The sequence below is a fragment of the Lates calcarifer genome, linkage group LG8, assembly GCF_001640805.2.
Source record: "Lates calcarifer isolate ASB-BC8 linkage group LG8, TLL_Latcal_v3, whole genome shotgun sequence".
In the NCBI taxonomy this organism is placed as follows: Eukaryota; Metazoa; Chordata; class Actinopteri; family Centropomidae; genus Lates; species Lates calcarifer.
In genome coordinates this window covers 23,233,156-23,247,788 of record NC_066840.1, presented here as the reverse complement: position 1 = coordinate 23,247,788, position 14,633 = coordinate 23,233,156, and the positions used below count along the sequence as shown (strand labels likewise).

Here is a 14,633-nt window from a genome sequence, read left to right as displayed (position 1 = left end):
CCACTTCCTCTGCTGCTGAAGTTCCAACTTGCTGCTGCCACATCGACCACTGGTGCAGTTTTAATCAGTTAATTTCAGTTTATTTTTTTAAAATCAATTTTAATTGGTCTGTTGACTGAATTCAAATTTAATTTCCCCATAAAACAACTGACAAAATTTCCCCAGAATGACGATCAAATTTCAATCTTATCTGAAAGCACATCTAATGGGGACAGTAAAACAATCACTACAAACAAGCAGATGATTTCTTTCCATTCGTGTGTCATGTGTTTGGCCCAGGCGTCTTTTTAAGACACTGACTTAGCCACAAGTACATCTGCAACAAATCTGACTGGAGCCATTTTGGTTTGGGCTTCATGAAAAGCAGGATCAGCCCCAGTCCAGAGTCAGTACAAGGAATGAAAAGGACAGGGCTCTGTGTCTTCCTTTAAAGAAACTTGAGAGGAGACTGTATTCCACCGTTCGGCTGTGAAATAATCAGTCAACCTAACCTGGTCAGCCTTTCACTCTTAGCAATACAGAGCCAACTTTCTATTCTGAATAAGGCTTTCTCCTCTCCCTCTCCCCAAAGTGTTGTTAGAGCTTTCCAAGGACAGCTGTGTTCCAAAAACCAGCCCAGTCAATAGTTGTCAAGGACCATCGCAGACAGCTCAGTGTGAAAAGTGACTCAGTGCTGCTTTAACAAAAGGGTTTTTTTCATCCTTTCAAGGTCTGACATTGATAAAACTTTGTGTAGGAGTTGGAACACAGCCACAGATCCTGTAAAGCATCACGATGCAACCATAACCTCCACATGACCTCTAAGAAGTTGGCGAGATGTGGATGTGAAGAAGTTTTGTCACTTCATGGACACCCACACTGATACCTGATTGGTACATAAGCAACACTGCTCTCACCCAGTGAAATTCAAAAGCCAAAAACTGCGTTATGCTATGCAGCAGCTTAATAGCTTCCTACTCGTGTTTGGCCAAGTCACCAACTGGTCAATCCTCAGTCAGTAAAGTAAACTTCATGCATCTTTATTTAGCCTTCATCCTTACATTTTAGTTAGTAGTTCTCCTGGTGTTCATTGTGGACATTAATTGAGCCAAAATGAGACAAATGTACCACCAGCTTGGTTGGAGAGACTCTTTGTTGGCCATAAGCCACATGAAAGCAGAACTACCAAACGAGAATTGATGTTCACCAGAGTTGCGTTCCTGCCTAAATGTAAATCCAGTATTCACTCTCCTTTTACCTCTGTTTTGGTCTCCACCAACTCCTGAGAAAAATATCTGTCTCTTTAGCTGCATCATGTTATGTTTGCATCACCAGCTAGTCCCTAACTCTGTTGTTAGATTCTGGGTTGATGAGAATGAAGCAGTTGATATTTTCAGTCTGCTCTCTCTGTGCCCAGCCATGTTATTTTTCTGCTTTATGGTAAGGTTCCCTCGGTGGTCTCTCCACTGGCTTCTGGGACCACCTTCCTGCCCAGCCCGGGGCAGAAGGCAGACAATGATGGTCTGCATGGTGGGTGTGGGCCGTGGGGGTTGATAGAGAGACTTGTTGGTCGGCAGCCGTGGGACTGCTGAGGACGGGTGACAGATGGGAGAGCAGGAACACAGAGTCCTTGAACCGGTCCCGCTGTTTCCTCTCTCTTACTCTATCATTTTTTTTCCAGCACTATCTTCCATTTTCTCTCTCATCCTCAGATTACCCTTATTTCATCTTTCTCCCTCTCTTTTGTCTCTCAATTTCCTCTTAACCTTTCTCTAATAAGGATGTCTTAATTAACATTCAATCATCATTCTCTCTCTGTTCACTTAGGTCCCCTTCACTGTCCTTTCTTTCTGCCATTACATCCTCTTTTATCTTTTCCTTTTCCTCTCTAGTGCTCTTCATCATTGCTGCTAATTTTGTGTATCACTTTCAGCTCTTTAATCTGTCCTAATTTTCACTTTTGTTCTGTCACTCTTTTTTTCTCCATCAATCTCTCTAATTTGCCTGTGTTGTCATGGAAATAATCGTACTCTCTCTCATTCTAACCTTATTCCTCTGTCCTTGCTCTTGTGTCTGTCTTTATTTTCAGCCCTTTGTTCCTCTTTTTCTTGCTCCGTCCTTCTTCGCGTGCCTTTGGACTCCACAGGAGACACTTCACAGCACGAAACAAGCACACCATAACTCATGCACACACACAAATAACACACAGGTGGAAGCGGCTCTTGGAGCACAAATGCACCTGGAGGACATGGATCTTACTCTAACAGCGCACTGAAACAAATGCATAGATCACGCACACACCATATGTGCACAGTCAGTGGTGGAAAATTAAGAGCTGTACATTTTGTTCTCATTCTACAGACACCACACACACACACACACACACAGCACTACCAAACACTGTCTCCTCATGTCTTCAAACATCCAGATCTAATGCCAGCCTTTACGTAACTCTGCACGGTCTGAACCACTGCGTGTCGTGACCATCTACAACTTCCAGACTTTCCCTGATCCCTTTTCAATTTCTACTCTTCTTCCCGCTAAGCAGAGGAAGCCTTCTCCTGCTTTAAAATTAGCCCTCAGGCCTCAGCTGACCTAAAAAGTCCCTTTAAAGCTGTAATGAGTTAGCACGGATAGCCAGCTCTCCATGCTCATGGCAGTGATGTCGCTGTACAAGTTAGGGATTGTACTGATACTACAGTGTAACAGCTGACTTTTAGCCACCCTAGCAGCATGGCTGTATGTCAGTCTGTCGGTCAGTTGGTCCACCACTTTGGTCCCAATGAAATATCTCAACAACTAATGAATAGACCACAAACTTGAGTGCACATATCCATGGTTCTTGGATTCCCCTGATTCCCCACCAGCAGGCTCACATTTGTAGTTCAGAGTCAAATGTTTCAGCTCCAGTTAAAGCCTTTATTTGCAGTTGCCTTTTACTGTCATTTAAAGCAGACAAGTTACTTTGTACAACAATAAATACTAGACTTGTGGTGAGGAATGAGTCATTCATTATGTCTAATTAAGTACATTAAACTGTATTTCAGTGTTTTTCTAACTGTAGCCGAAGCTCTCAGCTTCTCCTCTGGAGCTTTGTCGTTTTGCTTACCGCTCCCAGGCTCCACAGCTGGCAGCGTTTGATGACACCAAGGCTTTTGGGAATGGCAACTGTCTCGCGCTGCTACACAGCAACTTTGTCACAATCACACAAGCTAATTAGCCTTGAGCATCGAGATTAGTCATGTGGAGGTTTGGGAGAGTTTAGCAACACGTGGGACGTGAGAGATGAAGTGGCTTCAGTTGCAAAGAAATAAAAATCATAATTAGTAGACTGTGTCTGGATAATACCAAAAGTTGCCTAATTTATGGGATAGACAGGACCTGTAGACGTAGACGTTTATAAGCCATTGTGGTCAACAGACAAAAACTACACAGGTTTGATCTCTGCATAAGTCAAATATCCATATTGTAACCCAATTTCATAGACTTTGCTAACTTAAATTAGCACTGCAGTATCAGTGGCAGCGCTAATGAGAAGTTAAGAATAGGTCATAATGACAGGAACGTAGGAAGATATATCTAATAAAGTCCTGAGGTATCAAGCCTGTCGTCCCGTATTTAATTTGCAGTTTTTGATTTCAAAAGTTTCTCTGTTCAGCTTGGCCATAGAAGAATTTCTTATCCCTGAGGTTACTCAGCCTCTGTGAAGACTGCTACTAATACAAGATTTGGGAAATCTCCTCAAGCTACTGGCAACAAAGTAGAGAGAAAGTTTGCAGTCCCATTCAGCAGTTCTACTTTAGCCTGCGGCAAAGCACAGGAAGAATCTTTAAGATGCATTCGTACAAGTGTTACTGCACGAAAGTAACTTTACACGGTTTTTCTTTATGAGTGCAGATAATCGTGTTATTAATAATGAAAAACAATTGTTCCTTGGTGGTTGCAAGAAAACTCTTTACTTGCCTCAGATCGGTGAGGTCACCATTTTGAATGTCAGGAATGAACTGTGTGTGGCTGGTGATAAAACTTGTTTTAAAGAATAAACATATGGATTTTTGGTTGTTTATAAAGGCGCTGACTTCAATTTCATTTGGACAGGAGGGACCCATATCTCCATTCTCATGACTACTTAATGCATATCTTGCCACTGTATACACTACACATGTTACAGTGACATGCAAAAGTGTGTTGAGAATACTAAAGAGTTAATGAGAAAACACGAAACATCCACATGTTTGTTTATTAATTAGCAGTCACCCTGCCCCATATGACTAAGGACTGGGGCTTGTCCCGGTCCGTCAACACGGCAAGTTCGGACTGCAGCCAAGAACCTCAAGGTCAACGCTGTCTCATCAATTTCACGGCTGAAGCAGATGGCTGTGTCTTTGAGTTTTTACTCCAGAGAGCCTGCGAGGCGAAGCATAGCAGCTGAGCACAGACTGGGGTGCAGACAGAGGCGCTAATAGTGAAAAGAAGAACGCTGAACTGAGGGCAGGGAGACGGCCAGGCGTGTTTCAAATTTGCCCAGGTGTGGTCCAGGAGGTCCATTCCTCATTAAAATCAATTTCCTTCCTGCAAGTTGTGAGAAGTGAGCAGAGAGTTGTGGGTTCAGGGTGTGTCGGGCCACTGTTAGAGCACTGGCTTGTTTCCAGCCACTGAGCTGGAAAGAAGAGCTAATGCCTCTGGAGTGAGAAAGCACAGCCGGAGCCCTGTGTAAAAGCAATGTGCAAAAGCACTGCAGGAGCGGCTCAACATGCAGGCTGACACTCAAGATTAGTCTGTGCAGCTCTGTGATTTGAACTGTGGCCTTTAAAGTTGTTTTAGTTTAAAGAGGGACGATACCAGCATTTGTTTTTGTAAAGGTTTTATTTAACTAGTGAAACCCACAATGTTCTTGCTGCTGAGAAAATACTGGGATGTCCTGTTAAGAGTAAGGTCATGTAACTCTCCACAGGAGAACGCCTGCGTCTGACTTCCATTTCCCACTATTATTCACATAAAGATGCCTCATGCCATTTCATTTTTTAACAATTAAAGCAATAATATCACAATAAAAGTAAGAGAGACTGTATTTGAAGTGCTTCTGATCTTTTCCTGTGTGTGTGTGACTGACATGGAAACAACACACCTGTGAAAACACTTCACTCAAGCACAACAAAATGGCAGCTGAACAGGAACTGACAAAACAAAATGTTTACTGTGAAGGACTATCTCTCTGTCTCTATGTGTGGAAGCTGTTGGAAGCCACAGTGGTCAAAGCTACAACATCCAGAACAAAGCTTCAACAAACGGAGATATCTTTTTGCCACGTGCTCGATCTCTTGTTTAGCAGATCTAACAAGTACAGACCAGGAGATGAGATCAGTGGCAGAATGAGCCCCAGTGTCTGTTTGTTATGGTCCTTTCAACAGCACTCCAAGCCTTTTGTTCTCAGGTCTTGACCCCTGGTCCAAGTGCATGCTTAGCATGAGGATGTAAATTCCCGTTGGAGATAGCTCAGGCCAAAGTGAGGAGCACAAAGGCAATCAAGAGAATTGCTAATAATTTATAGCAGTGTCTTTTATCTCAGACCCTTGTTCATGGCGCTCACCTCTTGTTCTCTCTATTGTCAGACACTTTTGTCTTTGGTTCAGTCGAGGACAGATTGTGCTGCTCTTTCATTGGCCTGAAAGAGGACTGAAATACAAAGCAATGTCTATTGAATTATCCAAATCTTAGATGTACCACTGTGCACATCAAATGCTGATCAACAGCCTAACAGCTAAGATCCATTATGTGCAATTACTGTGAATTGCCAGTGTCACTCGTTACCAGATTTCTGCTTGACATTTGTTTCATTTATCACTTCTCTCTCCCTCTCTCTCTGTCGCCACCAACAACAGGGGCCACCAAAGACATGGGCAAGATGCTCGGTGGGGAGGAGGAGAAGGATCCTGATGCTCAGAAAAAAGAGGAAGAAAGGCAAGAGGCGCTGAGGCAACAGGAGGAGGAGAGGAAGGCCAAATATGCAAGAATGGAGGCAGAGAGAGAAAACATCCGACAGGGCATCAGGGATAAGGTAAAAATACCTCAAAACAGCTTCTTAATGAGGTTAACAAACTTCATTAAAACACGTTTACACATTTAGGAGCTGCCCAGTACAACCACAGCCAGCCTTGCGTGCTGCATATCATAGTTCAGAGGAAATGTAATGCTGTCTATATATATTTTGATGAAGCTAATAACAATACGTTCAAAGAATTAATCCACACAAATCTTTTTCTGCTGACCTCTGGTTTCATGTGGCTGGGTTTTGTGCACCTGCGTCTGAGATTTCTGACAACACCTGAGTACAACAGGGACGAGCAAAATTTACTTTGTGCTGCTCAGTGCACCGACAAATTACATTTCAAATTGGCAACACGTCCGCAGTTAACCTGGATAATCTAATGAACCTCACTGTCTGTGCCTTGATTTGAACTACTTCCTATCAAAAAAACAAGCACCCAGTGAACAAAGCGCGAGACAAACTGTGGTCTCTGTAACATGGGCAGCATTACTAATGTTCTATCTAAAAGTAATTAGCCAATGCAAAGTAGTTGTCTGTGAACTTGGTAGGAGACTTGGTTTCTTCTACCGTGTACTTAGTTCAGAAGAAGTTGAACTGGATTAGAGGATTAACACATGCAGGATTCCTTGGTGTTTAAATTTCAAAGGTTCAAAGAGATTTTTTTGTCTCTCCATGTCTGTCTTGTCTTTGATACATTCATGCTTAATGTTTAATTAATCTGTAATAAAATGTTAAGTGATGGTATCAAAGTATGTGTGGCTTGCAGTGAGATATTTCTCTTGACACTGCTAATATTTCATTGAATATTGGACTTCAACACTCTTTCAAGCTGGGTTTGAGTTGTGTAGCCCTTGTTAAAGTATCCTCTTAGTTTGGGGAGTGGCTCTGCACTTCAATGAGCCCCAGCGATTCTTTACTTAAGTTTTGGAACATTTCTGAAAGAATAGAGAGGAGGGAGTGAGAGCGATATGACAGCATATCTTTGGAAAGCGTTTGATTATAGCGAGTGGAGAGGGGCTGACTAAGCATGACTGTCTTCACTTCAACTGACGCAAGCCTTTGTTACTGTGGAACAAGTCTGAGAGTGACAGAGAGACTGAATAAGACAGATTGCAGGAGAGCGAGACAGAGCAGCATGCAGGGAAAGCAGAGAACAAACAAGGGAGCAGAAGGAGATACAGAGGAGATATCCATCAGCCAATCATACCAGTGTTTGTTCTGTTATAAAGTCAGGAAGAAGCATTTCTCAGGTGTTGAGCTAAGACTTGTGATTCCCAAATCTCGTGCAAAAGTGCTTCCAGTTATTCAGCCTGTCAGGCAAGTTTGTTTAATCTACCTTGCCCTGATTCTGCAGACATTTGTGTTTGACTTAAAGGATAAATAACTGTGATCCTTTATCAGCTGTTGCTCCTATACTCAGAAGTAATCTGTTTTGAGGAAATATAATGCCACCCAGACTTCATGCTTCTTCAATGTAATGTCTGCAAAATGCAAAGTTTACGTGTGTGTGTGGTGTGTACATTTAAAATGAGGCCATTCCCACCAATGTGATGAAAAAAGATTCTGACAGTCATGATGAGAAACTTCCTCAGAAATCTGACTTGATATCTCAAAGTAATGTGACACTTTCTTTAAGATGTTCATTCATTATTATTTTTAATTATGTCTATGGAGAAACGTTTTCGTTACAAGACTAAGCATCAGCATCTTTTTAGCTGACAGAAAGTTAACATTTTCAAATCCAGTGTTGAGCAGATCTTTGTCAGTGCACACTGGCCTTGATAATGTTCCACTGTAAACATTCAGCTCTTTATTGTGTATTCAGTTTCAAGAGGATCTTTTCATTTTTTAATAATTTTCAAATCTTCAGGCTGTAACTCAGAACTCAAAAGGCACATCTTACTTTCCTTGGAGGCATTTCTTCTTAGAAATATCAAAGCTTGACAAAAAGATGGTTTAGTCATGACAGCAGATATTATTTAGCTAGATACAGACTTTAATCAATGGCAAACAAATTTATAGAATGGCAAAAAAAAAAATTAAAAAAAGAGAGGCTATTGTGTGTCTATACTCCTTGACGTTGTTGTTGTGTTACTTCAACAACCCAATCCTTCCCCTCTGGAAAACACACAAACAGATGCTCGCACTACCCCCACGCTCATCCTCACAGCAGAAATGGACACTAGTAGTCCTCCTTTAAGATATTTATTGGTCCAGAATCACATTAACGTGAGCCTGGGAGAGCAGCAAAGAGGTCACGGAGGAGTCCAGCTCATTTTCCACATCTCTGCCTCAAGATCAACCATCGCTCAGCCTGTTGACCTTCCTGTGCTCTGCAACCTCTTCCTTGCAGTCCAGCTGTATTGATTTTTGCTCCAACTAGGACCACACATGCACAAAATATACCACACTGAGCACAAACCCACAGGCGTAATGCCAAAACAAAGGCAGCAAGATCCCAGTTTCGTATTGGAGTTAGAACTAATATCATCCACTCTCCATCTGTTTAGATTCATAAAAGCTTCAGGTTGAATTAAGGAAGCAGAGTTTGAACTGACATGCTGCATTAGTGGTAGATTGTCTCAGTCTGTCCAGACTTGTTTGTTTCACGTTGTTGTCGTCGTGCAAAAGTCTTGTATCTCCAGAGTGCGAGCTTTTCACCAGCTTCATTTCTAAAATGACACGGAGACTTCGAGTTTATCCACTGGGTTTTTGAAATGGTGATTAGCCCCGAGCGTCCAGAGCCTACACAGGAGAATAAATGATGTTTTCACATTTTCAACCACATCTTTTGCTTTTACATAATCACGTCTGTACTGAATGTCTTTATCTAATTTCTTTCATATTCATTCACTGAACACTAAGGAGAAGAAAAATTGCACAAGATTGTTACAATCAAGGTGCTGGGGAAACAGATTTCCCAGCAGTCGCTTTAATGTTTTGAAACGCAATTTTGGGCTCTTTCTCCTCTAAACACGCTCTTGATTTAATAGAAGTCTGTTGGAGCCCAGGCTAATCTTTGGCATTGTCCAGCACAAATACAGAGTGCCTGTGCCTGTAATTGGTGCACAAAATATCCAGGAGGGTCAAATTACAGCCAGCAGCAGCTAAAGCTCCCACATTCACTCACAAACGAGCAAAACACACGAACGAAACTCATGTTTCTGTTCAGTCCCACCTCTACATCTAATTGCAGAAATCGATGATTGCTGTTCATGCAGGACCAAAAAAGCTACAGCATACACTGAGCCTAACTTCATGTGGGAGCAGCCTGAAGCTAATTTGTGCAAATGAGGAAATCTGAATTACTTTGCAAGAGTACTAATCATTTTCAACCAATTTACCTCAAATGCATGAAATGATCATGTCACGCCTCACACATTTCTATATTTAGAGTTAAAGCTGTCACAGTATTCACAGGAAGTTTCTCGAGCAGAGCAGCGAGCGAGGCTTCCTGTTTCCTTTTGAAGTTAGGGGCAAAGTTGTTGAATTTCCCAATTCAGGGAGAAGCTTAAAAAATGTTATTTAAAGTGGTAAATAATCAGACATGAGAGGCAGGCATGAGAAAAGGGGGCTTAGTGTTAGCTTTAGGGTTCATTAAACAGACAGGCAATCAAGCTGGTCAGAGGAGCACCTCATGGGCTTTAAACTGTGGCTACAAAGCAGTAAACATTTTCACAGTCAGAGGAAAACCAGAGCATGATACTGGCAACAACAGATCGTGACTGTGCTCTTTTGGGTTTGGCTGAGAGTCAGATGATAAGATTGAAATCGCTCTCATGTCAGTGCATCAGGAGGTAATTAGCTTAGCTTACTTTAAAGAGTAAAAGTTGACTGTTCCTTTTAAGATTTTGTTTAAAAACATACCCCTAATCCTGACTCACATCTGACATGAATTATGGTCCAAAGGTTGTCAAAAATCAGGAGTTTCACTTAAAGCCAACCTCATAAACATCCAGAGGGGTTTTTGCAGCTAGTTGAGGTTTAATAATAGAGTTGCCTGTTTGTCATTTGCCCTTCATGTGTAGTACGGCATCAAGAAGAAGGAGGAGAAGGAAGCTGAGGCAGCGGCTGCTATGGAGCAGGCCTCCGAGGGCAGCCTCACCCGTCCCAAGAAGGCGGTTCCCACCGGCTGCGGCGACGAGGAGGAGGAGGAGAGCATCGTGGATACGGTCATGAAGTTCATCCCGGCTCCGCTCATGGATATGTTCAATAAAAAGTAACAGTGTTTCGGGTGAAATATGATTAACTTATTATGACGTTCATCTAACCAATGCCGTACCACCCTGCCCCGCCCAAACCTGCAGTCACACCTTTCTTCACCCCCCTCCCGCCCCTTCAGCCCAACTTCTAAGTGTCCTGGAAATGTGCATTGTGTCATCACTTTGCCCTTGAGTTGTAAAATCTGATCTCTGACGGTGGTACTTACTTTTTAATCTCTCAGAGCAGAGCATCTCTCTTGAGAACCTGTGATTAACTATTTTAAAAAGTACCTAACACCTGCACAGATCCAGTGTCTTCAAGGCAAAGTGATGCCATGTTTTCAAAATGTTCAGCACTTAGAAAAAGACCAGAGATCATTCATTATCCACCCTTTTTGTTTGTAAATAGCCTCCAGTTATAAAAAAGAGAACTATATATGAGTGAAATATGACATATAACAAGATAACTAAGAGTATAAGCCATATTTTTAACTTTTAAGAAATTATCCAAATCATATCAAAATTTGATTGAATTTTCCTGTTATGTTCTTGCTAATATTTGATACATACAATGTATATAAATACTACATTTTTATTGGTTCTCCGTTGTGAGGATTCACCCCATAGACTGTCCCTCATGTTCTCATTGGTTTACTGTGAGTGTGTAAAATGAGCACTGGTGAGGTCAAAACAACATCTGTGAAACCAGAAAGTGAAAGTGAAGGAATTAATCATTTGAAATGAGACTTTTTGTTTTTTGTTTTGTTTCCTTTTTTTTAAGCATGCAGTAAACTTTGGTGAAGTGACGTACACATATGGACACCATCTTATTTGTTATGATGAAGCGAAATACATTGATATTTGAGGCAATAACTGGTTTTCCATTTTTATTTAATTGACATCTTGTTCACCATGTACAGTAGGTGATAACTGATTCTGTGTCTGAAATGTTCTTCCATGGGGAAAACTATAAATGTTCTCCATACCTAGAGTTTGTCTCAAATCAGTTAAATGAAATTCTTACTATAAATTCACTTGCTATACATGTTTGTGGTTTAGAAACTCAGTTTTATGTGGCAGGTGTCGCTCGCTCTGCTTTTGCAATAGGACGTGTAAAAGTTTGACCAGGCTAGTTTGAGTTTCATTTTGATTTGTGTTATCATTTTTTTTCTTTGTTAAAAACTTCACAAACACAACTATGTTGTGAACACACTATATGTGAACAGACAGTGACAATAGTGCAATATATCGTTCGAAATGAAGTTGTCCTGTGTCCGTTGGTTTAACTGATGGGAGTGAAGTCCCAAATCAGCAATAACAGACAATCTTCATTGTTGTGTGTTTAAACTTACTCCTTAATGTGTTAGTCGTTGTTAAAGACACAGATGTGTCTGCATAGTGACAGTGAAGCGTTTGTAGGTCAAACATATTTGATTAAAAAAGAGAAAAGGGGGAAGGTGGGATGATTTGTTTCATGTCGTAAAAACTGTTCAGTCATGTCACAGAATTACGAGCTACAAACAAGATTTGTGCTCAGAATCAAAAACCAAAAGGTAAATCAAACTGCAGGTTTTCAGAGGCAGGCATTAGCATGAACACTCCATGACCTTACAACAGAAAATGTTTACCTATCCTACAGACTCCAGCCTGTCCTGCAGGTAAATGAGTGTTAATGGCACAAATTTAAAGGGGATCATATGAGGATAAAATCAGAATTTTCTCCATATGCCTTGTTTTTTGTTTTCTTATTTCTCTTTCATTCCACAGTGTCTTGTTAAAACATTCCAGATATTTCAGACATTCCACCAGACTTGTGCTGGTAACACACAAACATGGATATTTACAGTAGGCTTTAGTCAATGCCTTGTTAGCCTACAAGTACATCACAATGACTAATTTAAATCTGATGTTATTATAATCCAAAACAGATGCTAGAGGGAATCTATGGATATACAAAAAGATTCAAAACACGACCAAGTAATTGCAGAGTTGTTTTAGCTGCCATGTACAGAAAAAAAATCCCACACAAAGCCTAAGGGAAAACATAAATGTGCTATTAGCAGTGATCAGTTAAATCTTGTGATAAGTTTTGTTAGAAAATGTTTCTGTGATCCACATGCACACAGTAGCTGTAGGTGTAATTAAGGTTTTCTAAACCAACTTTTTTGCTACATTGCCACTGTTTTTATTAAGCTAGCTAAACATGAAGTAACATTAATTCTGAACTTGTGCATTCCTGTGGCATAGATGAGGAAATTAAGCTTTTATCAGCGCTTTGTGAGCGATGTAATCATGTTGAATATATTTAAAAAAAAAAACATCCAAGGACACATTGTGGTAAGGTCACCTGTAGAGCACATTTAATGAACTTCCTGTGATTTTAATGTACTTGTAAACTGCCTTTGCCGGCCTCTGTTCAAACAGTGTGTTAGCAAATAGTTAGCATCTGATTGTTATGGAACCATGCATCAGCAACTCAGATCCATCATCAGAGCATTATCCAATCAAACCAAAGAATAGTGCTGGTAGTAGTAGACTTAGACAAGAGGTTTCATTCTTATTTAGTTACTACATATCTTATTTATTTTGAAATTCTCAGGTATTCTAGCTTTAAGTTGTAATAGACGTTTCAACCATAACTAGCCTTCTCTTTGATTGAAATTGAACCGTTTCATTGCCAGAGGCCTAGCAAGCCTGAACCAACTTTTATTTCTGGATAACATATCTCTTGTTTGGCCCAAGAATATTCTAGAAAGCTACGATTACTGCCCCTGTATAGGACTTTCCCAGCAACATACACTTAGCAAACATCATCAGTGTGTGCTGTCCTTCAGGCTACCAGTACTGGTGTGGCCTGAAACCAGATCACCCTTCACATCTCATCCACTGACACCATCATAAACCCATTTATCATGATCATTTATCATTAGCCAATTGATTGCGCTCCAAATGGCTTATAGACCACTGCCCAAACAAACTGCCCAAGTCATGTAATCAATATGCTGTCGTCCAGTAGATGCCGCGTCAGAAACCCACTTCAGTTTGAAGTCTCTCATACAACCATTAATATGGTAAAAATAAAAAACTGCCTGAAAAATATGCCATTTAAAAAAATGACTCCTTTGATGTGACTTGAATGTAAGTGTCTGATGTTTCTCTCTCCTTGCATCTGTCTTTCTCTGTTCTGTACGTGTTGAGAAGATGCTTACTCTGGTGCAGTATTTTTCTCTTTTCTCTCGTCTGTAGCCGGTCCTGTTTCTGTCTTCTGGTGTTTGGTATTTTGAGAAAAAACAAAACAAACAAACAAAAAAAAAACATGTTGATTTGGTGCATTCTTTTGTACTGCGAAATCTTCTCACCCTTCTCCCTCCTTCTCTCTCTCTCTCTCTCTTTCTATCTCCCTATTTGTTGACAAAATGTATGCATGCTTATGGTGTGCGATGTAGGCAAGGTTGTTGATATACTCGTTTCGTGTCCTCTCTGTGTTTCAAAGCTCCACCTGTTAGCCTCACTGCATGCCATTTTAGACAGATATTTCAGTCTGTAACTTTCCTGCAAAAATGGAATCACCACACACTCTGAGAATAAAGTGATTTCATATAATTTTTCATCGTCTTGTGTTTCTGCATTCAAACAGTTCTGCAGCTGGCTTTTGGCTGCTGCTCCTTTTGTGTGTAAAAAAAAAAAAAAAAAATCAAAGTTCACATAAATATATATGGAAGCAGACGTGCAGTATATTTCTGGTTTGGGAGGCACGATCATTCCTGACTTGTGAGACTGAGACGTGACCTGCAGTCATATCCCATTGCATGGCATTCGTTAAGGAAGTATGTGCAAAGACCTTCAATGTATATCACATGTTACTGTTTCTGTCTTTCATCTCAACATGGCTGTTGTCCATTTTTTACATTTTCTTTTTTTTTCTCAGAAGGAATTTCAACATCTATTCAATAAAAGCAAAAAGGGCTGTAAACAGAATGCACTGTGTCGTTCAAATCATGATTGGAGAGTTTATCAAAAAACAGAGACCTGACTTGTGATGGTGTCACAGTGAGTACACAGCAGGGACATCAAAGTGATGCAAATAGCATCTCTCTCATAACACTGTTATTTGTCATAAGTGGGTCTGTGATACGGGTATCAGCAGACCTTTTTACATCAAACAAATCCACTGAAAGGATAATGGAGGAACGCCAAGCAAGGATTAGGGGTGGCAGTGACTTCTGAGTTGGGTTTAATTCCAGCACGAAAAGGAGGCCGACATTAAAATGAAATTAATTGATTATGATGCTCTGACATTCTCTGGTTTATTGCTTGTCAGAGTTGTGGGTTGGATTTCATATGAGGGTCTTGGAGAAGGTTGCTGGCATCACTTTTCAACATGCACAGTGCAAAACCTGCCA

The 14,633-nt window shown here is 40.8% G+C and overlaps 1 protein-coding gene across 4 annotated transcripts in view; it reads left to right on the top strand.

Annotated features, from left to right (window-relative positions):
* LOC108885311 (complexin-2) overlaps positions 1–13,833 on the top strand; it is a 48,470-nt gene extending 34,637 nt beyond the window's left edge. For all 4 annotated transcript variants that reach the window (XM_018679610.2, XM_018679611.2, XM_018679612.2 and 1 more), the window contains 2 exons: positions 5,862–6,037; positions 10,057–13,833. In XM_018679610.2, the coding sequence (XP_018535126.1) occupies positions 5,862–6,037; positions 10,057–10,251 (371 nt within the window). In that variant the 3' untranslated portion in view covers positions 10,252–13,833. The remainder of the gene's footprint in view (positions 1–5,861; positions 6,038–10,056) is intronic.
* The last annotated feature ends 800 nt before the right edge of the window (positions 13,834–14,633 follow it).